This window comes from Fringilla coelebs, assembly GCF_963513975.1.
Source record: "Fringilla coelebs genome assembly, chromosome: 7".
Classification (NCBI taxonomy): Eukaryota; Metazoa; Chordata; class Aves; order Passeriformes; family Fringillidae; genus Fringilla; species Fringilla coelebs.
This window is the reverse complement of record NC_140035.1, coordinates 17,275,714-17,301,111: the sequence shown is the minus strand read 5'-3', so window position 1 is coordinate 17,301,111 and position 25,398 is coordinate 17,275,714. Positions and strand designations below refer to the sequence as shown.

At 35.6% G+C, this 25,398-nt stretch overlaps 1 protein-coding gene across 1 annotated transcript in view; it reads left to right on the top strand.

Annotated features, from left to right (window-relative positions):
* Positions 1-727: 727 nt before the first annotated feature.
* KCNH7 (potassium voltage-gated channel subfamily H member 7) overlaps positions 728-25,398 on the top strand; it is a gene marked incomplete at both ends in the record, with an annotated part of 202,945 nt that continues 178,274 nt past the window's right edge. The window contains 2 exons of the mRNA XM_084209730.1: positions 728-803; positions 2,781-3,011. Of these exons, the coding sequence (XP_084065856.1) occupies positions 728-803; positions 2,781-3,011 (307 nt within the window). The remainder of the gene's footprint in view (positions 804-2,780; positions 3,012-25,398) is intronic.

Here is a 25,398-nt window from a genome sequence, read left to right as displayed (position 1 = left end):
GCCGCGAAGGGGCCGGCGGTGCCGGGAGGGCGGGGACGCCGGGGCTACCGGAGGTGGCGGGGCCCCCCCGCTGCCATCGCCCTCGGTCCCCGCTGACCCCTGCAGCCGCCGCGGTGGGGGATGTGGCACGTCGCGGTGCTGCTGGGGTGTAGCTTATTCCTGATGCCGCTGTTTGTCGCCGAGTTTTGAAGAGATTTATTGGCTGGCTCTTGCTAAACCACGCTTGAGTAATCCGAGCTGCTGCGCGCCGTGGTGAAGCCCGGAGGGGGGGAACGTCACTCCCTCTGGCAGCGGAGAAACATTAGTCTTCCAGCCCTCAAACCACCACTACAGCGTCGGAAACTGCCGGGTCACAGCCATTTGCTTTGGAAAATTGGCGATGTTTGGTGCTAGAGATCGATTACCCTTGTAATCTTTCCCCACCCGCCACCTCCTCCTGCTTACCCCACCCCTACCCGCCCCAGACAATAGCGTCCGAGCTCCTCCAGGAAAAAAATAGAAAAGAAAGCAAGGAGAGAAAGAAAGAAAAAGACAGAAACTGGGGGATGAATCTGACTCCAATAGGAAAAGCGTGTCTCTGGAAGTGGTGCTAATGGGAAGAGATTTCCGAGCTCCAGAGGACGATGATTTGTCACAAAGGGTAGCTGGCTCGGTGCTTTGGGCTGGAGCCGTGTAGGAGATCCTTGGAGAAGTCATTGTGCACAGAAAACCGAAGACCTGTACAAACATGCCTGTTCGCAGAGGTCATGTGGCACCACAAAATACATTTTTGGGTACAATCATACGAAAATTTGAAGGGCAAAGTAAGTTCTCGCTTTCTATTTTGCTATAGTAGTTTTTTTCTGCTTGTGACTAAATGGACAGCAGCTCCAGACTATTTTTAAGTTTGTAGCTTGCAAAGAAAACCCCGGAGGTAAGGAGGGGATCCCTGGCAGAAGTAGCAATGTTTTTGATCTAGAATACAGATTACTAACTTGAATTATTGGCTAGTGGGCTTGTTTGGGTTTGGGTTTTTTTGGGGAGGGGGGTTGGGGCTATTTTCCCACCCTATTTCAAGGAATAGTTTTAATCGTTGATTGTATCCATATTGTACGGCTATAGAAGTTATACCTCTTACCTTCTTCTGAACCCGTGAGATGGCTCTAAAAGCAGAATGTAGAATCTTGGTGTCTTTGCAATGTCTAAAAAATAGGCTAGATTTATTATTATGATTGTTAATGCTGTTAATAATAATTACCTTTTCAAAATAAAGCAGAAGTTCGGACTCTGATTTAGAGGAAACAGAAAATATGCAGAAGAGTTATTAAAAGAGGAAATACTCTCTTACCTTGTTGTCATGACTGCGTTTAGATATAGCTGTCAAATTTCTCTTTCGTTTATGTAAGTCTAAAATATCTATCAAACCAGTGCAAATGCATCCTCAGGGAGAGTCTGTGAGGTCTTTTCCAATGCAGCAGTTTACTACCTGTCGAGGAGACTGAAGCTGAAGTGTTTTTTCCTGGCCAGAATTCTGGTTTCCTATTAGCTGTAAGAAGGATCACTTGATGCTTAAAATGAATTTAATTTAGAAACAGTAGTTTGATATATGCACATTGATTTAAATATTTAGCATAATTTTAGTATCAGTCTGGTGTGAGCCCTTACAGGTAATTCCAGTTGATATACTTCCATATACTTAGACCCATATTAGCATATGTAATATTTATATTTTTTGAGAAAAAAATAAAGACAGTGCTACTCCTAATTTATCTATATGCTAAGTTGGTGTTGCTACTCCAAGTTTTTATGTAGTGAAGTGTATATTTTTTGACACTAATAACGCACTAGCTACTAAATAGGCAAGTGATAGTGAAAGTTCAACGTGATTGAAAGATAGCAGGAAAAGTAAGAATGAAATCTCTAAATATGTCGCTGTGTTCAAAGATGGACATATTTAAAATTTTGAAGACTTGCACTGTTTACTTGGGGTCATGCAAAAAATCTTTTATAAAGCAAGCAATTGCCTTGTGAATTTGAGTAGCTAAAAATTAACGTTATTAGCAGTAAGTGTCTCACAGTCACACATTTATAATTAAAATGGGAATAGTGTGTTAAAAAGGTAAACAGAAACAAACTAATGAGAGTTGAAAACTTTTGAGCATGTCTTTGAGATGAGAGTTTGGGAAAGGAGGGTGGATGGGAGCACAAAACTTCAGTGAAATTTGCAAAATGTTTTCAACATAACAATCGTTTCATGTACCTCCTTTTTTGTTTTTAGGAACTTTTCTTCTGTTACATTCTAGATAGATTTATTAAAATACTATAAATTTATTGTCATTCACCTCAATGAAAACCCCTATAGAGTAGATTGAGATGGACCTTACATCAGGAAGCCCTTCACTAAAGTAGAACCCCCTTCCCGAGGCTCTACTTTTCCCCAAAAGAAGCTGCTAACTTTTCAAGGACTTTCCTGGAGTTGTGACTGACGGGCCGGCACTCATCACTTGGGCTTCAGTGAAGCCTGAAACAGACAAAATTTTGAAGTCAAAAGGAGATTTACAGAGACTTGCATAGTGTGGTTTTATTTCCTTAAAAAAAATTATATTCATCTTTAATGTATTCTAAATTAATTGAAGTTTCTTTAAAAGTTATGGATCAAATTATCTTCATTAAATGACTGAAAATCTCTGTATTTCAGGCATTCCGTGAAAAGAAGGGTTGTTCAGCATTCATCTCTGCAATCGACCCTATAAGAAATGTTGAAAGAGCACTAAAAAATGCATCACTTTCTTTTATTGCAGATAAAAAATTCATCATTGCTAATGCTAGAGTGCAGAATTGTGCTATCATCTACTGCAATGATGGGTTCTGTGAGATGACCGGGTTCTCCAGGCCAGATGTCATGCAGAAACCTTGCACCTGTGATTTTCTTCATGGGCCAGAGACCAAAAGACATCACATTGCCCAAATTGCTCAAGCCCTGCTGGGGTCAGAGGAAAGGAAAGTGGAAGTCACCTATTATCACAAAGATGGTAAAGTCTGGTTTTATTTTCAAAACTTTTTGCATGTTTGGTTAGCAGTTGATTGGTAAAAGAAATGTGTATGTTGTACTGGCCGGCCCCTTCGCTGGAAGTGTTGTAATTTCTCTGAAGTCCAGTGAAATATATTTGCATGTATCAGTAAGGGAATCTGCCCTGAGAGTAGTGGGTGTATGGAGTATGTCACTGCACACTCACTCTACCAGCTGAATGAAGCCAGCACAGTGTTTGCAACTCTGGAACAAAAGTTCTTCTCTCGGTTGGTTTAAAGAAGATGTCAATCACTTAAAGTAATCAGCATAGAGGAAATGTACCTTGATTTAAATGCAATATTTTACCACAAAGTTAAAAGTAGAAAAAACCAGCCCATCATAAAGAAAGCATTAGCTTATAAAGAAAGGGACAAGCCTTTTTCAGAGCTGAGATATTGTGAAGTACCTGCAATTGAACTACTGATACTGTCCTAGTATTTCCAGAGTCAAAATTTGGGTTTGCCTAGACTATGAACTATTCCCTGTTATTCAATAAAGAGTCAATACATGCAGAATGGCTGAATCTGCTGATACTTTTTTCCCTGTTAACAGCAAAAAAATGAATAAACGTATTTGCAGATTTAAAAATGCACACACATGAGAAGTAATTATGATACATAATAGTTATATGTAGAGTTTTGTTGTTGGTTGGGGTTTTTTTTTAATTACCCAGAGTTATTTACAGAAACACCCATCTTTCAAACAAATTCAAGTAATTGATAATTGTGTGTACCTTATTTTGTCTCTTGCTGTGTACACTCTTGGGAGAAGGAAAAGGAAATTCATATTCAAATGCTGAGCTTAAATTAGTTCTGGAGAAGTGCCAGTGTGTTGTTTACATCAATTTTAGAATCACATGCAATGTGCTCTCTCATTTTAAAGTCACAGAGTTAAATCCTGTTCTCAATAATTCTGTCGTTATCTTGGAGAGACTTAAGGAATATTATTTTTAGCTTAGGCTGGTATAATTCAGATAGGACTCAGGCCAACTGTTCTACCCACGCTACCAATATTTAAGCATACTCTTGGTAGCCGATTCTTAGTAGAACCCTTTATTCTAAGGTCTGGTTTGGTGGTCTGGAACAGATTTCAGCTAAGATTTTTTGTAGCTGTGCCTTGGACATAGATTTCTCAGGAGACCTGACACTGTGTGTCTTTTACACATCTACCCTGTGTTTGTGTTAACTTGGCACGTGTTAAAAATAATATTGCAAAAGGAGAATGTTATTGCTAACTTTCACGGCCATCAGCCTGGAGCACTGTTTAGAGGTACGGTAGTTTAAAAGTCATAAAGTCTTCCAAAACATTAGGATGGAAGAAAAGACCTTTAACAGTACTGCTTATCTATCAATTACCAGAGGTAGGTAGGTAGGCAGATAGATAGATAGATAGATAGATAGATAGATAGATAGATAGATAGATAGATAGATTCCTTTCTAAAATGCTGAATTTTGAAATCATGCAACACGCCATATTCTGTTTGAGACATAATGAAGAAATACTGTCCAAAAAAGTTGCCATATCTTTCATAAATAGCTTTGAACGCAGAGTTAGAGATTATTCATTGTAAACAATCTTATGCATAAAGGTTTTCAGTAACATCACTTCTATGAATAGTTACTTTAATTGCCTCTACATTTTACTTGTCTAAATTTGAGCATGTGGACTGTATGATCTGCTAAATTTAAACAGGTGAATCAGGGAAAAAATTGTCAAAATATAAGATAGCCATGCATTTGAATGTCAGACCTATCTGTCAGCCTGATTGTCTGTATATGCAGATTTTTTTTGTTTTCTTCCACATAATGTTCAATTTCTTTTCAAAATGTGATAGAAAGCCTTAAGTCTATGTGGTGTCATGAAATTGAAACTACCCGTATGATGAATGTAATGAATGTTAGTAAACATATTCTATTGTTCTTCTAAATAACTCAAAAAGATATACTTCACTTTTCATCTTCACTTTTGCAAATTTTCAAATTTGATTTTTCAATATATAGCATATATACATATACCTATATATAATATAGTCTGTATATTGTAATATACAGAATAGTGATACCTAACAAGGACTTTCTCCAGGTTATGAAACAAAGTAAATTTCAAGATTTTTCTAAAAATGTGAGAGTTTAGGTCCTGGTTAGTTTAGTGCATTTGTGCTCTGAGTGAGTATGAGACTTGAGGTCAATTTCAGCAATTTTCAATTTTCAGAGGTCAATTCTAGCACAGTCAGAAATGTAACTTTCTACATGTGAGTAACCCAAATTACTCCAATGAACTATACGCTGCTTAAAAGTTTAGTTTGACATTTTATTTCATGGCAAGCCACTGTATAATATTTAATGTAATACTAAGCCCGCAGAAGAGGAAGACACCTCGAGAAGGTGTGAATTGCTGGAGGTTCCACTGACCAGAGGTTCCGAAGAACATGTTAACACACTCCTGACTAAAAGCCCAGTGGACTGCAAATAAAACCTTATTCCACATCACACTATAATTTACTCTACATAAGCCACTGATTAAATTAAAAATTATTCTAATATTTTGAAGTAAAGCAAATGTAGTGGGATCACTTTTAAAGTTAATCTGTCATCAGAATTCCAGAAATGCAGATATCAGAAAGGGAATCACTCTATAAATAATGCTTTTTCTTTTTGATTCTAAATACCACCTCATATAATTTTAAAATGTCACAGCTTTGAAGCTCAGCTTAAAAGAATTCTTGCTATAGAAAAATGGTATTGCACACACACACGGGAATTAGGATTCTGATGTTCCCTACTGGTCTATAGTCCATTTTTCTAGATGAAAGTGCAGGATCTTGAGTTTTAAACATCGTGATGGTGCAAGACTGAAAGCTGCTGTTTGTTCACTGCTTTAATTTTTGGCCGAATTAGTCACTCAAAGAAGATGGGACAGAAGGATGGGAAAAAAAATTATTGCAAGTTCATATTCAAAAAATGGCAACTGTTTGAATCTACATTGCCTTAAACATGACAGACAAAAGACAGAGTGGTCAAAGGAGAAAAAAATTTTGTGCGCGATGATTTTATACATGAATAACCTGGATGGAACTTGTTTCCCTTTTCACTGAGCAGTATGGGGAGGGTGCAGAGAAGCATCAAATGCTTGTGATGACACTGTGTAATTGTTTAGGTGGCCCAGACTTGACCTGGGCACCCAACAGGCCCTGTCCCAGCCATACCAGTGCTGCCTTCACAGCAGTTTTTGACATTTGTGGCTAAAAGCCTTACTAGCTGCCCTCAGAGTACTTCTATCAGAGTATAGCTTACTTTTGGTTTGAATTTTTCCTCTCTCTTTTTCCTTTTAGAAGGGTATTAATACAATCCAAGAGAAGTTCTAGTCCTCTGTCCTCTTCAATAGTGCCACAGTAGGCAATTACATGGCTACCAAAAGAGATAATTACTGAGAAAAATCATTAATGGGAACAGATGGTGCCAAAATTAAGGTCCAAATTTACAGGTTCTCATAGCACAAGTACCTCCACAATTGTCACTGGATGTACTCATGAGATTAAAGACACATAAAATTTCTTTTTCAATGTAAATACCCCTTTTTAAAAAGAGCAGTAGATAAATACAAGTCACAAGAAGTATTATTTTGAAACCATTTTTTTCCAAGTATTGCCCATTAGACATTAGCATCTGCTTAATTAAAAAAATATACTCTGATATCAAAGCAGTAATCATAAATTCCTTACTAGCTCACCATTTTTTTCACTAATCTTATAGCTATATGATCTGAATTATACTTGAAGGCAAGATATTGTTTATACAGGATATCAGTTCTTATTTTAATAAAGTTATTTATGGTGAAAATATTTGACAGCTCTTCCTTTGAGGACTCCATTTTGCAGTTTAAGTCATTATTGCATAAATCATTTTTGACAGATGTAAAATATTGCTTGAGGTGGTAAAGCTGTAAAACTTTTGAGATAAAAAGTATAATTATTTTGGGATTGAGAATGGATATATAAAATAATCAGAAAATATTGTACCACATAGAATACATTTTTACTTTTTACTGTATGCTTTGTGGGCAATAATGGGATGTGTCTAAGCTTGCAGATGATATCTATTAAAGGAAGATAGGATCATTTAAGCTCAGCTTAAATTTAAGCTTAACCATCATATATTCTAGGGTTAAGAAGAACTAAAGTAGGGTATAGGTTTGAGCAAAGATAAGATCAAGTAATTTGCAGAATTTGTACAAATCTCACAAACTACTTGCCATTTACCAGTTTCAAAAAACAATTTGCCACAACTGACTACAAATTAAACATACTTGCATTTTCAAAGTACATTTCCAAACTAATATCTTAAGGCCTTTTCTGCTTTTTTTTGAGGATAGGAAAATAAAAATTGTGCAAACATGGTAAAGAAATAAAGTGAAAATGATATTAAGAGTTCTTAAGAAGAAAGATCAGGACTTCATTTAGAAACTCATTATCTAGACTTCAGTCAGCATAGTCATTTTACCACCTGTTTGTGTGAACCTACCAATCAATAAAAAACACAGCTGAAAAGAAAGCTGCTTTCATGTGTGTCAAGTCCCCTTGGATTTGTTCTAGTGTGAGGGTCAGCAACTGCAGTCTTGGCCATAGTTTCAGTGCCTTATCCAGAACTGTTGAGATAGGCCAATGAATCGAATCCCTCTGATACCCTACTGATGTAGGACTCCTTGACAGAAGAAATACTATCTGACTGCATTTTGATGAAGTGTTTCCCCCTCAAAAACAACCTGTCAAAAACCCTTTCTTAATGCAGGGCTTTTTTCCAGGCATTCTTAAAATACCCCTTGGATGAAATCCAGATTGTTACTGAAGGTGTTGGACTATTGGAAATGAAGGAGGAAATCCATTCTTGTGTCTGTAGTGCTGTATTTCTACCTTAGGCTTTAATACTTGTCAAGAAAAAAACCATCCCTTGCCCCATTCAGTATTGCTGATTTTACAGCAAGGAGAACCATCGGCAGTGAGAATAGCTCAGTGATCCAAATATCTCATTTACCCATCCCCATTCAGATACTGCTTCTATGTCTACTCAGAACTGTGGGTCACTTCTGATTCACATTTCATGTAGGATATCTAATGATTATGATAAAGCACCTCTTACATATCCTAAGAAAGCTTATTTATAGGTCAATTTCAACCTTATTTTTCAACTGCTTCACTTTCCAATATATTCCTTTTTCTTTTCAGGTAAAGATGAATTGATTTTAAATAAGGAGGGAACTTTGATAGAAAGAGACAGTACCTGAATAAATAGAACAATTAAATTGACTTCTAAATTATTCTCTTTCTCAGTGTTTAGGGTCAGAAAGGTATGAATAGATATATATAATTTTAATAAGTAATTAAGAATAAAATTGCTGATATTTTAGGTACTGTATCTTTAACAGGAAAAAAAATCCTAATTTGGAAAAATCCATTCTGACAGTTTTGAGTTCCTCTATGGCACAAATAAAAAACCTGCAGGCTAGTGGTTCAGTAGTCTTTCATTTCAGTACAGTGTTAAGATGGAACTCTTTTACACTGGACTTCCATAGGATAATTTAATGTCAGGATTCAGTGTCACAGGGCCAATTTACAGCAATCAAGGGGCCCAAATTTCCATAGTCTAAGCTAAAAAGAAAAAACGATTGCTGACTTTCACAAAGAATGCCGTAGCAGTATGAAAGGTGACACATTCTAGAGTGAAATGGTAATATAATGTTACGATGTGATACACATCCTCAAAAGAGCTTCATTTTTTAATTAGGCATTGCTGACAAAATTTTTTATCTCCTTTGAATATGCTCGTTTAGTTGTAGTGAAAGCTATTTTGGTTTTGGGTTATGAGACAAAAAGAACAGATGCTGTCAGTCTATTTTTGGTGTCATTTCACATGATTTATTGTGTCCTCTTTCCATCTTTATCGTGCATCCTTTCTAATGTTACATTATGATAAGAGTCATTGCATACTCCTAATTCAAGTTATTGATCAGTTCTTTCCCTTCTCCACCGAATTGGCCCATATATCAAAAAGAGATGCTGAGAGCAAATCAGACATCATACCTTGCAATAGATGCAGGGGAAGAGCCACTGCTTTTCTAATAGCAGCCTTTTGCATATTTGATATGAAACAAACTTCAAAACGTGGCACTTTGAGTAACACCAGTGTTGACATGAGTGCTGTTCCCTCTGGTTCCAAGCAATGGGAAGAGGAGAGTGGTGTGGGTTACGTTTTATGTTAGTGCTTTCAAGTCCAGTTTTAAAATGTTTCCTACATGCTTGACTTAGTGTATGACTCAGTCTGTGTACTAGGCAGTCCATGCTCTTCCCAGCTAAGTATGGAAAAAGCTTAATCAGGCAGTATAGGATTCGGAGTAGCAAGACAAAGCTGACTATGGAAATTGCTAATTGACTCTGGAAACTGCATATCTCAAAAGCAATCAGAACTGTAGCTGTGAACCTCAATCCAGGCAGAGCGGATAAATGACAATGACAGTGGGGTATTGTGGCTCTATAGTTACTTGCTCGTTTCACATTGTCTGCAACTCTGAAAGTTCACATCTCTGAGGTGGGAACTGTTTGCCTTATGATTTTGTACAGCTTGAACCTTTTATTCTAGTATACTGAGTTTTTTTAAAAGGCAATAACATGCATATTGGAATAATTTCTTGGAATTAAACTAAAATTTCATTTTGAAAGCAGAATTATATCCATAACTAATCACAAAATGCTTTTTGACCTCCAGAATTTCCACAGATATACAGTTTTAAGCTTCCTCACCAATTTTCTCAATATAGCCTTTTCATTTCTCATTTTGTTAATTCTTTAATACTTAAATCACAGTGAAATCTCATCAGGAAAGATCACCACAAAAAATACCAAAATTCAATCTGAGAAAATGTCAAAGTAAACAGTGTAAAGGGAAGGTCTTATCTTTTTTTCTTTCATTAACTGGATTCCAATTATAGATCTTATTATACCTAGTTTTCACACTGCCTTCAATTATAGCATTGAAGTGTTATCTACACAAAGAATATATTCTAGCTTATTTGTCAACAAAGAGGCATCATATAATCAAAATCTAAAGATGGTATTTAAATGTCCACATTATTAACTATTTCATTACTGATAGTGAGTGGAAATAACTAGAAGAAAGTTTAGTCCAGAAATCACAGCTGCATTTAGTACTTGACTACATGGTGAAATTTCTTGATTTCCTGCCCTTGTTCCTCCATAATAACACATTACCTCATTAAAACCTCTGCTTTGCCAGATTAGACTGCAGTGGAAATCAGAAGGTCTTGCCTAAACAGCCAGTTCAGAGAAACACAACAAGAATTGACTTTAAATATTTGGAAATTAGGATTTATGTCAACGTCTGAATACTGATCCTTGACAGTACCAGCTTGTGAAATCTTGGCCTTTTTTGAGCAAATACACAGGACTATTTGGCAACTGGTTGTTTCTGTGGCCAGAAGCAGTAATAAAGTCCTGAGAGCAAGACACAGGAATTAGTTTGCACACCAACAGCTTTCATAGAATTAAATTGCAAAGTTTAATTTTTGTAAGACTAAGAGATCCTGATCTTTAGGCATTGGAGCAATGCCTAAATACCTTTGCTAACTAGTATTAGCTGAATCTCTATTGCTGCATAAAGAGACAGCAAATTACGAAAGAAACATGCAAAACACAGACAAAACTTTCCTACATTTTAATCCACAGGTTAGGCAGGCAGAGACAATTTTAGAACAAGGACATTAGGGGGTTTTGTCTTTGTCTTATACCTAGGCTACTTGAAAAGCTGTTAATCATCATGTAAATGTGTTTCATCACTAACATGCATGTGCTAAAGCACTTATTCCCAGCTGTTGTCAGACTTTGGAGTCTCTATTCTTTTGAGATTATTTCTTAGAGCATTCTTTGCTGATTTTCATTCAAATCAATGCAAGTGGATCTCTGAAAATAGCTTGCAAATTTCCTCCTTTCAAAACTCATTTATGTCAATCTGCTTTACTCCTTCCTCTCTGGAAAAAAATGCCAGATAATCTCATTAGTATTTTGCATGTTTATGGCATTTCTTTTTATACTTTCAAAAGGACATGAAACTCAGTAGTCCATAAATCCTATTGTCATGGCAGTTAAGGTAAAATAATGGTGCAATTCTGTCTACTTGCTAAAAAAGTGTAAAGAAAGAAAGAAAAAAAGAGAGAACCTAAAGTCCATGCCATTTTAAATAATGACAATAAAAGAAAAGAAAATGTGTTCCATTTTTTCCATTTTGAGTCCCCAGTGTTATTTTGCTTGATAAAATATACCAGGAATCAATTTAACACCAAAGTCTATTCAACTGAAAGAACATCTCTTCCCAGAAGGACTATTTCTAGGGTCATGGACAACATAACCATATTATGTGAGAAAGTGGTAACAGCCTTGAAGTACAAAACCAGGTATCTATAAATCAACATCTGAGCCTTCTCTGTGATTACAGGAGCAGCTCAGTAACTGGTGTGGAAGCTTATGTTTAATGTCAGTCGTGAGCCAGTCCACGCTGGGTTGCTGTTCAGAGCATCCTTTGCAGAACATCCTTAGCCTTTCTATAAGTTACACTGATTGTTTACAGCAACAAAAATGTGAGCACCTAATGCACAGAAGCATATTTAGTGTTTTACACCCAGAGTTTTAAAGAAAAGTTTTGTAGCTTTTGACGTAAAGAGTTTGAGTACTGTTTGTGGATGACCACAAAATTGTAATAAAACCTTGTTCCTCTTTATCCTGAAACTTGCAAATCTCTTCTAGTGTCAGGATTAGAAGTAGGATCTAAGGACCTGCTCCCAAATGCCTAAAAAGTTAATTAAAAACTATTCAGTTCTGCTGCAGCTACAAGCAGAATTAGTGTCTGATTTGTGTGATGTTTGTAGATCAGAAGCTGGGTGTGGGTGTCTTCCCCCTCCTATGCTCACGGTTATTTAAAGAGCGGAAAAGAGGAATGCATGGTTCACAGGCCACTCTTCTTCCTAGCTGATGGGTAGGCAAGGCTACCACACAGACCTGTTTACATTCTTTTTTGATTGTCTTTTGACCTCATTTGTAAAAAAAGCAGATCCTGCAGTAGCAGAATTACCAGTAGTATCATTGTCTGTGCAGAACTCAACATATGCAAAACATAATTATTAGCCAGGCAAATATATTGTGTGTGGCTGCTTGAATTTCAGACATAATCTCTTTAACATTTAAATGTGCAAGAGCATTTGTCCCTGTTTCATGGGAATTAATTGAATTGTTTCCCTTTAAAATAAAAATTTATTCTTAATCCCTTTTAAACTTGGGATAAATTTTCTGTAAATAAAAAAAAAATATATATATATAAAGGTCTTTATTTCCACTTTCTGAGGAATATCTGAAGAAAGATGCCAACTTTCTTTGAAATGATGGAGAAGCAAGTCTACACATTTAATCTTGATTATTACCTAGAAAGTAGATTATCTATATGTTGGGGGGGGGGGGGGGAGGCTGTTGCCCCATAGATCCCACAGGCACTAAAAGATGAGATTTAACTAAGTTATCAGAACTATGAAGAGCATGCTGAGGTAGAGTTACTGCAAGAGATATTACCGACCTGAAGTTTTACATGTAAAATCAAATTAAGGAGTTGACTTCCAATTATATGTATATATTATAAAAGTGCATTTCTCCTTCTCAGAAGTTTTAAGAACCACTTTGAGGAGCTGCCAAAATTACTTCCTGCTCCATCATAGAATGCAAACTGATATTCTATAGTTCACAACACTTTTGCTAATAAAGCATTTTTCTCATTAAATGTATTAAATCACAGGAAGTTTGAACTGAACAGCAAATTAGAGGGGCCCCTTATGAACTGATTGACTAATGCGGTGAGTCTTTTACCTCAAAAGATGAATTGTTCTGGAAAAGCTCACTGTTCCAAAACCTCCTTCTCTACTGCATTTTCACACTTTCCTCTTCTCTTTTACAATGCAGTACACCGAATTTGCATTGTAACATTTCCCAGTGTACAAATATATATATAAATGCCACAAAAAATCCCCAACATGATCAAGTCTAAGAAAGGGATAACAGAGTGAGAATAGAAAATGATATTACAGGGGATTGTTCTGTCAAAATACCTTTAATAGGAATTGTACCTAATAGGAATTATTGTGATATGAGCATCTCAGACCACAGGTCAGGTCCAAGACAACACCCTAGGTAATGCAGTTGTGTACGTGTCTCTCTCCTGTCATAATAAACAACAATTTCCAGAGAAATGAATTCTTGTCTTACAGAGGTCACACGTGACCCTGAAGTGCCAGAATGGGATTAGAGAGAGCTGAGGCAAAAGTGTCCAAACTGAATGGCAAATGTGTCCAAACTGTTTCCTTCTTCTGACATAGGGTTAAAAGAACACAAAAAGAATACAAAGGTGGAATCAACTCCGGTGTCAACTTCAGCCCTAGTCTTTCCAAATTTGATATAGAAAATGGAACTGCCAAATAAATGATAAGTAAAAATGCAGGAGGCATGGTTAGGAAAGTTTAGTCGCTGGTAAAGTCATGCTTTTTTCAAACAGAAAAACAATATCATTTGCCAGTCTCATATTGAACTTTGTTGTGATATTTGTAGCACTTATTCAGGTGCTACCACCGATCTCTAGTATTCTGTGGTTCCAAAGTTGGATTTCCTATTCCAGGTGTGGTCAACTGAGCACTGAGTTAAGGGGAAGTATCACTTCCCCAATCTACTGAAAAGATTCTGATGATACAACCCTGTATGTTTTATCCTGCACACAACTGCACTCAAATTTCTCAACAGATCACTGTCTGAGTCCTTTTTCAGGATTCAAACCTTTCCCAGACTGAGGCAGTGAATGTTTAAAGTACCTCAACTTTATCTGCATCCACTGTCACTACTCCCCACTCATTGGCAGACTCAAGCTGTATACTTGACTATACAACTTCAGTTGTATACTTGTTCATTCTTTTACTGCTAACATACTAGCAACACAAACTCTTCTTGTTGCCCTTGATATCCCAAGAGTTTCAAATCTAGCTCAGATTTTTCTTTTCCAAAACCATGCCAGTATGCCTGGGCAGTGTTTTGGTATTTCTCTCTTGTAGCCTGTCCTTGCTTCCACCTCTTTTAAGTACCATTTTTGTTGGGGGTGTTTTGCTGCTGGTTTTCGTCTTGCTTTTTTTTTTCACTGGAGCTTAGTCATGAGTTCTCTGTGGAGCCAACTGGTATTTGAATACATTTATTCATTTTTCTGAGTATTTGAATGGACTGATATGGTGCTTGAGAAAGCATTTGAACAATACCCTCTGCAGTGTTTGAAGAACTAATGAGTTAGATACCATACTTCTTTTATTTTTCCTCTCAACTCAATAACCCATATGTGGGTATTTTACATATCTTTGATAATACTAAGTGGCATCTATGCTACTTTTATGTATTATTCTTATTCTTTCTTCAATGGTTCAGTATGATGTCAAGTTTTAGACCTTGAATTTTACATAATTTAGATACACTTATTCATGCATTAGGAAATAATTTTATGTTAGACATACAAGAAGGTTGAAATTGCAACTTAGGTGTTTTTTGATGGAGCACCTTTTCTAAATATCATTACTGATGTGCTACATGGTATAAATTCTGTGTTGGTACACATTTTATTATGAAGAAATCAGTGTTTTCCTGTAAGAGAGATCAATTCATCTGGCTGTTAGGAAGCTGCCTGGTCTTCTTTGGTAGATTTTTCATAAAAAAGTGCTTGAGTTTGGAAGAAAAAAAAATCCTAATGCTTATTTTGCTGTAGATTACAGTCGTCCAAACCAACTTAATGCTAAAGAAAGTTGCAATGGACTACTAAGTTTTAGAACAGCTAATCAATTGTCTTACACTAGAAGATAAATGCAACTGCACTGGCAACTAACCAGAGCATCCCTGGTACAAATTATTGAGCTTCATTCTTGTCACTAAAGACCTGAAAAAATCAGATCTTCTAAGAGAGAAATATTTTTCACACTGTCGAATTTTTTCAGTGACTTTCATTAGCGAGGTAACATTACTGAAAAACTGTCTCATCTCAAAAGTAAAAGTTTATTGCTAACATTTCCTTAGCCATGTCATGCAAACGACATTTTCCTCTCCATTTCTCTTTTGCCATTTTTAATTTCATATTTCCTTCTAAAAATTATAGATTTGTCCTATACGCTTTCTTCCAGGTTAGTGACTAGGGGAGACAGAAGTCTGTTTTCTTCACAGGTTAATACCAGCTTTTTCCTTTAGGACAATATCAACTTCCCTTCCCCTACCCTGTGGAACACCACAATCAGTATGGAAGTGTGCTATCTCCCAACATCTGCCTGCTGGCATCGACGGCACTCAGCATCCTGCTGGAGCTGGCCGCTAACACAGACCTGAGCAGCAGAGCATCGGGGATCCTGCACCTTGTGTGCCACTGCAGTGGTGTCAGACCCATGGGTTTAAGCAGTATCTCTTCAAATATCCATCATTTAGGGATGTGATTCCATGTGAGGATATTAAAAAAGAAAACTGAGACATAATCCTAGTGATTTAAGACACCCCAGTTGAGGGGCCTGACAGCCTGTTCCAATTTGCAACCCATTTCATATTTTTTCTCAGTTCTTTACCTGTAGACAAGGACTGTAAAACAAGCACAATATGACAAAGCGTATTTAATGAATATTATTAATGATGAGTTCAACTGCTGCTTGAAGGTGTTGATAAGCTTAATCAAATATACTTCCACTGACTAAAGTGCTGACAATATTCTAATTTTATTATTAAAATAATTTCTCTCCATATTGCATGCATATTTAACACTTACAGATCTCTCTGTTTTATGCTGGATTTTATTTTTAATCATCTTAATGTGATGTTTGAAAGTTCGTAGATAAAACCTGCTTTATTGACTGCCTAAAAGGATCTACCTTTTGCTCTCTGCCCATGTGACAGATAGAAGTATCTTGAGGGTGTACAGCAGCAGTTCCTGGCATTACATTAGAAATGCTGGTTGCTCCTACATCAGTTAATTAGATGATGCAGAAGAGAACACATTTAGCATATGCATTAAATATAGTATTATGCAGGGATTTTTCAATTTGTAACTTTTTATTTTAGTGTATTTTTATTTCAGTTCAGATGCTAAGCCATTCCAAGGTAGTCAGTGAGAGATTCACATACTGAGGTTTCAAATGCACCCATTTCTGCAAGCAACAGATATAGTACAGTGCTCAGGGTAGCAGCTTGTATGTGCTTTATTTCTGCATAGGATTAATTTAGTATGCATAGTACTGGGACATGTGTTTTATATTTAATTTAAAGGAATGAAATTGTACAAATCATTTCTCATTCTTGGACTGGACCAAATATTCCCTGCTCATGACAAGCTGATTGCAAATGTTGACTTGATTTTGTCAAGAACAGTTAAAGATAGTTGGCCCTACAAGGCTTGAGTAAAGTCAGAATGTGAGCAAGAGCCAAAAAGATGGCTTTTCTAGCCTTGCTTCTGACACTGTGCTTTGCAGAGAAACACAGTTATATTTACACACAGTTATTACAAAACAACTTACCCTTGATTAACATAACTTTCAAAATTGTGTTTATATCCCATTTATTTATGGTCTTTATCTAAAGCAAAAGGATTGTAAACCAAATGTCCCAAAGAAGTTAAGTTTCATTTCTAAGGTTTTTGAATAACTGAAAAGCTTTTACATTTTCATATGGATTTGAAATGCTTGAAATTATTCAATAGTTACTTACATATTTGATAAAGGCTTTACAAATATATGCATTTTTATGACTTAGTTGAACACATCACCCTTTTAATTATCAGCCAGTCATTGTTTTTTAGATACACAATATATTAAAATGCACAGTTTGCAAGTAATTATGAGAGCAAAATGACATGCAGGTATTCTAAAACTGAAATATTTTCCTACTAACTTCAGCCCTAATCTTTAGAGTTATGGCATATTTGTTCTTTGAAGTTACATTTTTTATCCTGGTACCCAGGATAATCATAAGAAATTTTAGAGATCAGGGCAGTGATTTGAACCACTCAGCCCAGGTCTATTTGCTGGGGAAAAAAAGGGTCTTATTTTAAAGTGTTAATGCTAAATAGAAACCTTTTTTGAGTACAGGATTGACAGTTCCATTAAGTCTACCTAACCAGCCTTTCTGAAGTGCAACAAAAAGGGTAAGCAGAACCTCTGGCTAAGGAGGTTCTTGCATCACCTCAAAATGCTTTTTCCAAATCCTGCAATGGTAAATTCAGCTTTCCTTTCGGTGTTTTAGGGGGTATAGAGACCTTCATGCATATCTTTGTTGGAGTTTGATATCGTTTTACATTTTATGGGAATAAAACACCAGAACTGTGATGCTGAACTGAGATCAGCAATCAAAGTTAACATTTTACCTCTGAGATATATTCTGTAAAGGAAACTTTCCAAAGCAGATTGAAGAATTGCAAAGAAAGTTCATTACTACCTGCCACAGACATATCATCTATATATTGCAGAAAAAAAAAAATTAAAGAAAAAGCAAAACAAGCGAAACAGCATGAAAGGTTTTTAAGTCTGTTTGATCTGTGCTACCAATACTTTCAGCAATTGATAATGTTATTATGTAACAGCACTGTAGAAAGGAAAATTTTGCTAGGATTGAATCAAGTTAAAATCTGTTTTAGTTTTGCCAAGTGTATCAGCCTTCAATCAGTGATGGTCAAATCAAAACTATTTTGACAAACTTTCGGCTCTCAGGGCTGCCATCCTAGAGTCATTGAGAAGTTTAAGCAAGAGAGAGAAAAGCATGCAAAAACCTGACCAAGAATTTTCCAGTTAGTTCCATGCATAAAGCTCATTTCACCTTTAACATTACTATACCTTTCAGTGGGGAGAAGAAGGGAGATATGAATTCTCAAGAGTACCTAGAATCATATTTTTTCTTCTATTGAAATTATCATTCCGTTCAAGTAAAGCATCTGGTGTAGTCACACACTGGACAGGAATGGGATGAGCACACATAACAAGTAGCTGTTTCCTCAGTTCTGGGCTATTCTTTGCCAGTTACCAAGAATCACACTGTCTTTCTGTACAAGGGTTCCCACAATTTTAACCCTGTCCATTTTTTCAAATTATTAGATATCTTCACCTTTCCTTCAGATTTTCAAGAAAATTTTACTGATTTAGCTCTTTATGAGGATTTTGATTATTTATTTGCTATGAAAATAATGGCCTGCATTCAGTCCCTATATAAGAACTTACCTGAAAATATAGTCTGAGCTACAAATTTAGGAAAGTGATAACTCTGATTTGTTGAATAGCTCACTGATGCTTTTCTTATTATATCATAGAGGATCTGTCTTCTGCAATTGTAAAATTTAGCAATAATATACTGCATCCAGTAATATCTTAAAACAACAATATAGAATAATAATATAAAAATATATATATAAATATAGAATAATAATATAAAAATACTATTGATATCCTTTTCATTGCTTCCACTTATGTGTATTTGCCCTTATTTTTCATGCTACCTCTAAAATAAATATCAGAGTATGGTGAAACACAGAAGGGACAAATCACAAACTCACTGCTTTTACACAACCTTTTTCTTCAGAGCAGCTAGCAAAATCTAGCACTGAATATACATTGGTTTTGGTAGCAATGTTGATTTTTAACTTTAATACAGTTTATGGGAAGTGCAGTAAATAGCTTCAGATATATTTACTATGGTGGTTGCAATCACTCATAATTATATAATTGGATGCCTAACACTGTTTACCAAAGATATAGTCAATATTACACATGAAATTGGCTTGGCTCTGTATTAAAGTGAAAAATTCAAACAGAAAGCTTGATTTACCCTTTGAATTGGAGCCCTAGTCAGACTTCAGGAGTGAGGATCCTCTGGAGAAGATGTTTATTACAGGCCACTCCAAAGGAAAGAAAGCAGATTTAGGTTCTCTAAGAAATATATAAGCACAATAAGAAAACTTGTGCATAACAGACTGTACAAGAGTGCATGAAACAAATTGGTTCTTGGCCAAACTGGGAAATAAACAAAACAGAAATAATTTTTTTCAAGTTCCACCCTAATAACTTCTCAGGTCATGATTCAACTCAGTCATTTTTGCAAATGCTGAATTTCCCTGTGAAAGCTTGAGAGCTTAAGTGAGTATTATTGCACCACACAGAGAAGGTTGCAATATCTACTAAGTCCAAAACCTTGGCTTCAAACTGCCAAAACAAGAATTAAATATGACTAAAATTTTAAAAATTTAGGATGAAAGCTTTTACTTAAACTTTGATCTCCTGGGCAGGAAAAAAACAATCAAACAAACAAGGGAGAAAGACGGATATATATATAATTAAAATGTCACTTTAATTTCATTAGGTATTAATGAAAAAATGTGACTAGTCCCATTGTATAAGTCTCATTAATATCAACAATTAATAAGGCTTTATGAAATGTGCAGAGGAGTATAAATAACTCAAACACTGATCCCAAACATCCTAAAATCAAAAAAAACATGAGCCTAGAGTTTCTTTAACAAAACATTCTTTAAAAGTCTCAAGTCTAAAATTTATAATAATTTTGAGTTCAGAAATGTTGTTGGAAGTGAGTTCTCCTTCTGATCTACGTTACATACTTAAAATGTTCACTCTATAGCAACTGAAGCATTTTTGTGAATGACAGATGAAAACTGGTAAAAAAGCTTTTGACCTAAAATGTTTAGCCTTAGATTCTCTGAAATTCGGTAAATTATAGCAGTTGATATATAATTAGAGATAAAATTGACATTTTTTATCTTTAGTTTTTTACACATAATATAATATCATCATATTATTTTTATTATATCTCTAAAAATTCTTTTAAAGTAGGTCTATGATATACCTATCGTAAGATCCTGTACTATCCTTTGTATTACACAGAAATCAAGGAAAAAAAATCTATGGTGCTTTCATTTAATACATATATTATAAATGGGGCAAACAAAAAATTATTATTTACATACCTATCATTATGTTATTGAATAATTCTAAAAAATTTATAACTACTTCTTGAAAATCTTCGAAAACTGAAATGTCAGCCTTATTTCACCAGAGATACCATGCTGGCTTTGTAATTCCTCAATGTCTAGACCATACTTTAAATTTCTGTTTATCTAAGTGGAGGTACTGATACCTAATATTTCTAAAGGTATTTTTCCTGCTGCAAACAGCAGACCGATTTCCAAATACCTTTTCTAGTTCCCTCTCTCTGCTTAATGCTGTCCTCTCCAACCTCTCACTTATTGTTGTCATTTGTTTAGTTGTATTTCATTTTAATCCAGCCAGAAAAAATAAGATTTTCTTAATTATAGAGCCATACAGGCTAGCACAGGGTAAATAGATATTTTATAGTCTCATGGGAAACTGGATTACAATTCCCATTATAAAACTAGTTTTTATTCCTTGAAGCACTACTTCTGCCCCTGAACTCTATGCTCCCAGGCACAATACACATTAGTCTACAAGGGGAACATCATCTCAGGACAAATCTCTGACCTTTTAATAAATACTGAAGACATCAACTGGTCATTGGCTTTATGAATGAGTGCAAAACCAGAACAGGTCAAGACCAACAATTAAGTCATGATCAGCAGCAGTACTTGTTTCAAGGTTATATACAGAAACCAAAAATTGAGCACATATTCCTACAGGGAAGCTTTTCATCAGAATTTACAAGAACAGTCATTTTTTGGAAAACATATAACAGCCGATATTTGTACATGTCCTTCCTAATACAAAATTTCAGAAAATTTCAGAAAATACATTTTTTCACTAACAACTACTACAAGGTAAACTGTTGTTCCAAATATAAATTTCCTTAAAAATTATCTATCCATTATGCCTTAATTATTTCACTGAATAAAAGCATTCCATGCCATACTTAGGCAAATAAGCAGGTGGTGGAAGTTGAGCAGACAGCAGATGAAGAACAAGATCTGTATGAAGCCTCCAGATACTTTAGGGACAAAGGCAAAATCTAACTAGGTACCATATACCATATGTATGTTAATTGATTTTCCAGTCTTCCACTCATGTAAAATGAATAGATGGAAAATTCAAGAATCTTTATCCTTTGTACCCTTATGCAAGAGTTGGTGGATGGTATTACAAGCTTTCTTATTTATCAACACAGTGCTACATGTTTTACCAATTTCAAAGGTGGCAGGACTTTTATTGCCATGCTCCAGATTGCCAGAACTCTTTGAACAGTCACTTCAGTGCACATTTTTTTCTTAAAACCTCTACAGCCCAAAGAGAGTGTTGGAAGTGAAAAACCAGAATGTGACCTGATACATTTATCCTCATCTCTGAGTACTTCCCAAAATAGGGACATACCTATCAGATGTGTAAAAGAACAACTACTGTGTGCTCACTAACAGCTTGTAGGAGAATTTTTGAATACTGAGTAGGAGGAGAAATGACAGCTGACCAGGAAATAGGGTTATTATATGTTCTTTTTTAAAAGCATCATTTTGAACCATTTCCACAAAACCACTACTCAAGGTTAATGAAGCAAACACAAACTTATAATTTCATCCTAAAGACTGAACGTCAAATGCAGTATTATCTCTAATACTGCATTTCAGCATCACTTCTGGGTTCCTGTCCAAGTCTTGGTGTGGGGCTTGAGCTCACGGATTTCTGGTGAGCTTAAAAACCTACTGTGATCTCAACCATAAAGGCATTCACCCTACTGAGATCTCAACCATAAAGGCATACTTTGAATTATGCAGCAAAATACTGTTGTTGCACAAATAGTAGGAGTGTGATACAAATAATTGACAATGAAATATAAAAATAAACAAGGCCCTAAATATTCCAGAAAGACAGTTTAAAGACTAACATATACTGCATTAAGTACTTTTATTTCTCTTAAAAATATTTGTCGTATGGCTACAGCAAGATAAATAGATACTAAATTACAGTGCACAATGTTGTTACATCACTTGAGCAATTTCTTCCAGCCTATTGCAGAAATAGGACTAGACCCATTAATTTAATCATCTTAATGAAACTGCATTACTAATATTTAATTTAATGCTGCTTTTAAAATGTAGCAGCCCTCCTTCAAGAGCTAAATATTCATGTGCATGGCATAATATGTTATCTTAGGACTTCATTTGTAGCATTTGGCTAAACTGTGGCACTCTATTTGTAGTAAAGGTGAGTGGTTTGAATTCTACAGAGATCATTGACTCTGAGCATTGACTCATGACTGCTAACAGCTACTTTAATCCAGAGGTACAATTTATCTGAAACTGTATCCCAATAGAAAATAACAGAAGACAACTGAGGAAAGAAATTTTGACTAAAGATACAGATACCATAATGTTGTATTTCACCATAGTGTTTGAACATACAGGGAGCAGCCAGAATTAGTGCAGTTTCTATCAAAAGCTACCACTGGCAACTCTCGTCATCATCCTTTTTTTGAAAGCTGCCTCAGAAGCAGAAGCCACAGACAAAAGCTCACTGATAAATACAGCATTGTTAGAGAGAAACACCATAGCACCTCTGCATTCCTGTTAAGTGTTAACCACTCAGGTTGGGAATGAACCAGTGTGATCCACTCATATTATTAACAAACGTGACAATGATGTGAACCACAATTTGGTGGTTCTTTTATTTGGGGAACTGAAAACTGGAGAGGAAAAAAGCTGCTCCAAGTCAAACAAAAGAGCTGAGTTGGGCTGGGGCAAAGAGATAGTGAGTGATAAGAAAGATAAAGTCAATGAGAAAAAAAATCCAGAACTACTGCTACAAGGTAGGAAAGTTGTCAAAAGGAATTTTGTTAGCAACAAAATGCCTCATCAATGATGCAATTTACAATTTCATACCATGAAGCTGTCTCAAGAAAATGTACTAAGCTTTTAAAATTTACGTCCACTTTCTTTGACTGAGAATTTCCCCAAATAAATGCAAAGTCATAAATAGTTTCTGGGTTCATTCTGCATTTACTATTTATTTTTGTTGAAAATAATAAATGTCGCAAATTTAATCTACAAACTTCTTATATTGAACTTCAGAAACATTTTTGGCTAAAGCCATATATATAATCATTCTTTGTAATTTTATATATATATAAAATAATACCAAAAGAAACAGCTTGATAGTATTCCTGCTTTTGAAGGCCTGTTTGCAACAAAGATGAATGCAGTAGCCTTCTTCTCCATGTATTTGGCAAAAATAAAATTATAAAACCATTCATAGTGCTGTTATAATTGACAAGGTCCCTTAGGACAGCACAACTGGCTAGATTCTCTATAAGCACCTTGTATCATGCATGTAGAAAGTGCAGGCCAAAAGGGGAGGTGTAAAGAGTTTCTACAGCTGGATGCCAGGTTTCTGGTAGCTCTGAGTGTCAGAGCAGTCTGATAAAGCCCTGATATAAGACTAAAGCTGTTCTCCAAAGGTCTGTGGGTATAATGCATTTGTACACATCACAAAACCACGTAGTTCAATTCCTGGCTTAAATGTCTTTGTTTTCTTGCTAATCCATATCAATACTTTTTAAGTAGGTCTTTGGATATGAGGATTGTAAATGCAAAGTGTTCAGGATGTTATGCCAGCAGGCAGTCAGGAAGATCAGAGGAATAACAGACAGCAAAACCCACACTGATAGAGAAGTTTGGTTCCTTACTAATTAACTGCAACTGTGATTGAAATTACTTGTTTTGAAGAAATCTATTCACATTTCTTCTTTCAAATTTCCTAGAAAAACTGTTTCCTACCAGACTTTGTTAGGTGTGGAAACAAGCAGCCGAGACCTGATGAAAGGATTAGCCTCATACAGCACAGACTGAAGTCACTTAGGCCTTTTACTGTGACAGGATAAACTGAGACTAAAACTTAATGCTTTTCAAGCTGTTAGACAAGAGCTCAAAAGCACTTTCTAGCAGCTCCAATCACAGCCTGTAAAGTTCTGATCTCTTTTTTGCAAGTAGTAGAAAGGATTTAAAAACATTATTCTGAAATCCAACCCCAAAACTAAAGATACCGAAATGTATGTTTTCCTTTTTCAGTCAGCAATTCTCTGATTTGAATGTATCTTTGCAGCAACTCCACTTCACTAAAATTGTCCCAGATGTGTGCATCAGTTTAACTGAAATTGGAACTGGGATTAAAAACTGCATGCAAGTACATATTAAGCTAACTTTGAGTGTTATTTAAAAATAGGCTAGGAGAGGGTTTATCAGAACCGAGACTGATGAATTTCTTCCTTGCTTGTAACTTTAGGATTAGAAAAATGAAGGAGATGCTTTGCTTTGGAATTCCTCTATTCATTTTTGCTTATTAGTGAAGTTCAAAATGTACTTGATCCTCTTAGAGTACCTATGCTGCCTTACTTTCCTGATGTTGTGGATGAGCAGTCATTACTTGTATCCTTGTATAAGGTTCCAGTATAGTGCACTGTTGAAATATTTACCCCATATTCTGTTTTTTAAAAGAATTCTGCTTTACTTTGCAGTCAGAGATTTGTGGGACAATGAAGATAAATTGCTTTAGCAATCTTTTAGCTGCTGCAAATATGAAAGAAAATAAATATGTTGATGGAGATACTCAAATATTCAAGACAGTTTCAATTCAACAAAATTGTAGCAAGAAATGCACCTTCCCTTTTAACAACATAAGTTCCTAGTTGTATCATCTGTAATAATTTCTTTTGCTGTTGTATAAAGCATAGTTGTATATTTTCCTTTATGCTGCTCAGTCACAAAATTTTTCTTTTTTTTTTAAACTGCAGCATAATTGTGTTGCCTAATGAATAAATTATATAACACATTTAATCCTGATTGATATTTCAGTAAAGCTCAAATTATTCCTGCTACTAATTAATGAGCACTTCTGTATCTGCAAAAGATGATTTAACTAATCCAATGTATAGATTTTCTTGAGGCTAATTGTTAAGTTTAATGAACCAGATATCTCCCACTGAAGCAAGTGTCGGGTGTCCTTACACCAAGCAGCTAAAAAAGTTGTAAATCCCCTTGCACAATAGCAGTAGTTATGGATCAAAGCCTGTTCTGAACTGTCTTCTGTTTGTGTAGTGTCCTTGACTTAATTGGGAATGTGCAAGTAAAATACAGTTTTCTACAATGTTATGACTTCAAATGCGATTCTGTTCTCCTAATTTGTGTTCTGTTTAACTTTTGATAATTTTAAGTATCAAAAGTAAAATAAATACAATGAGGAAACTCAGATATGAAATTGAGTCTATCTGAAAAAACAACCAGAGAGGAAGG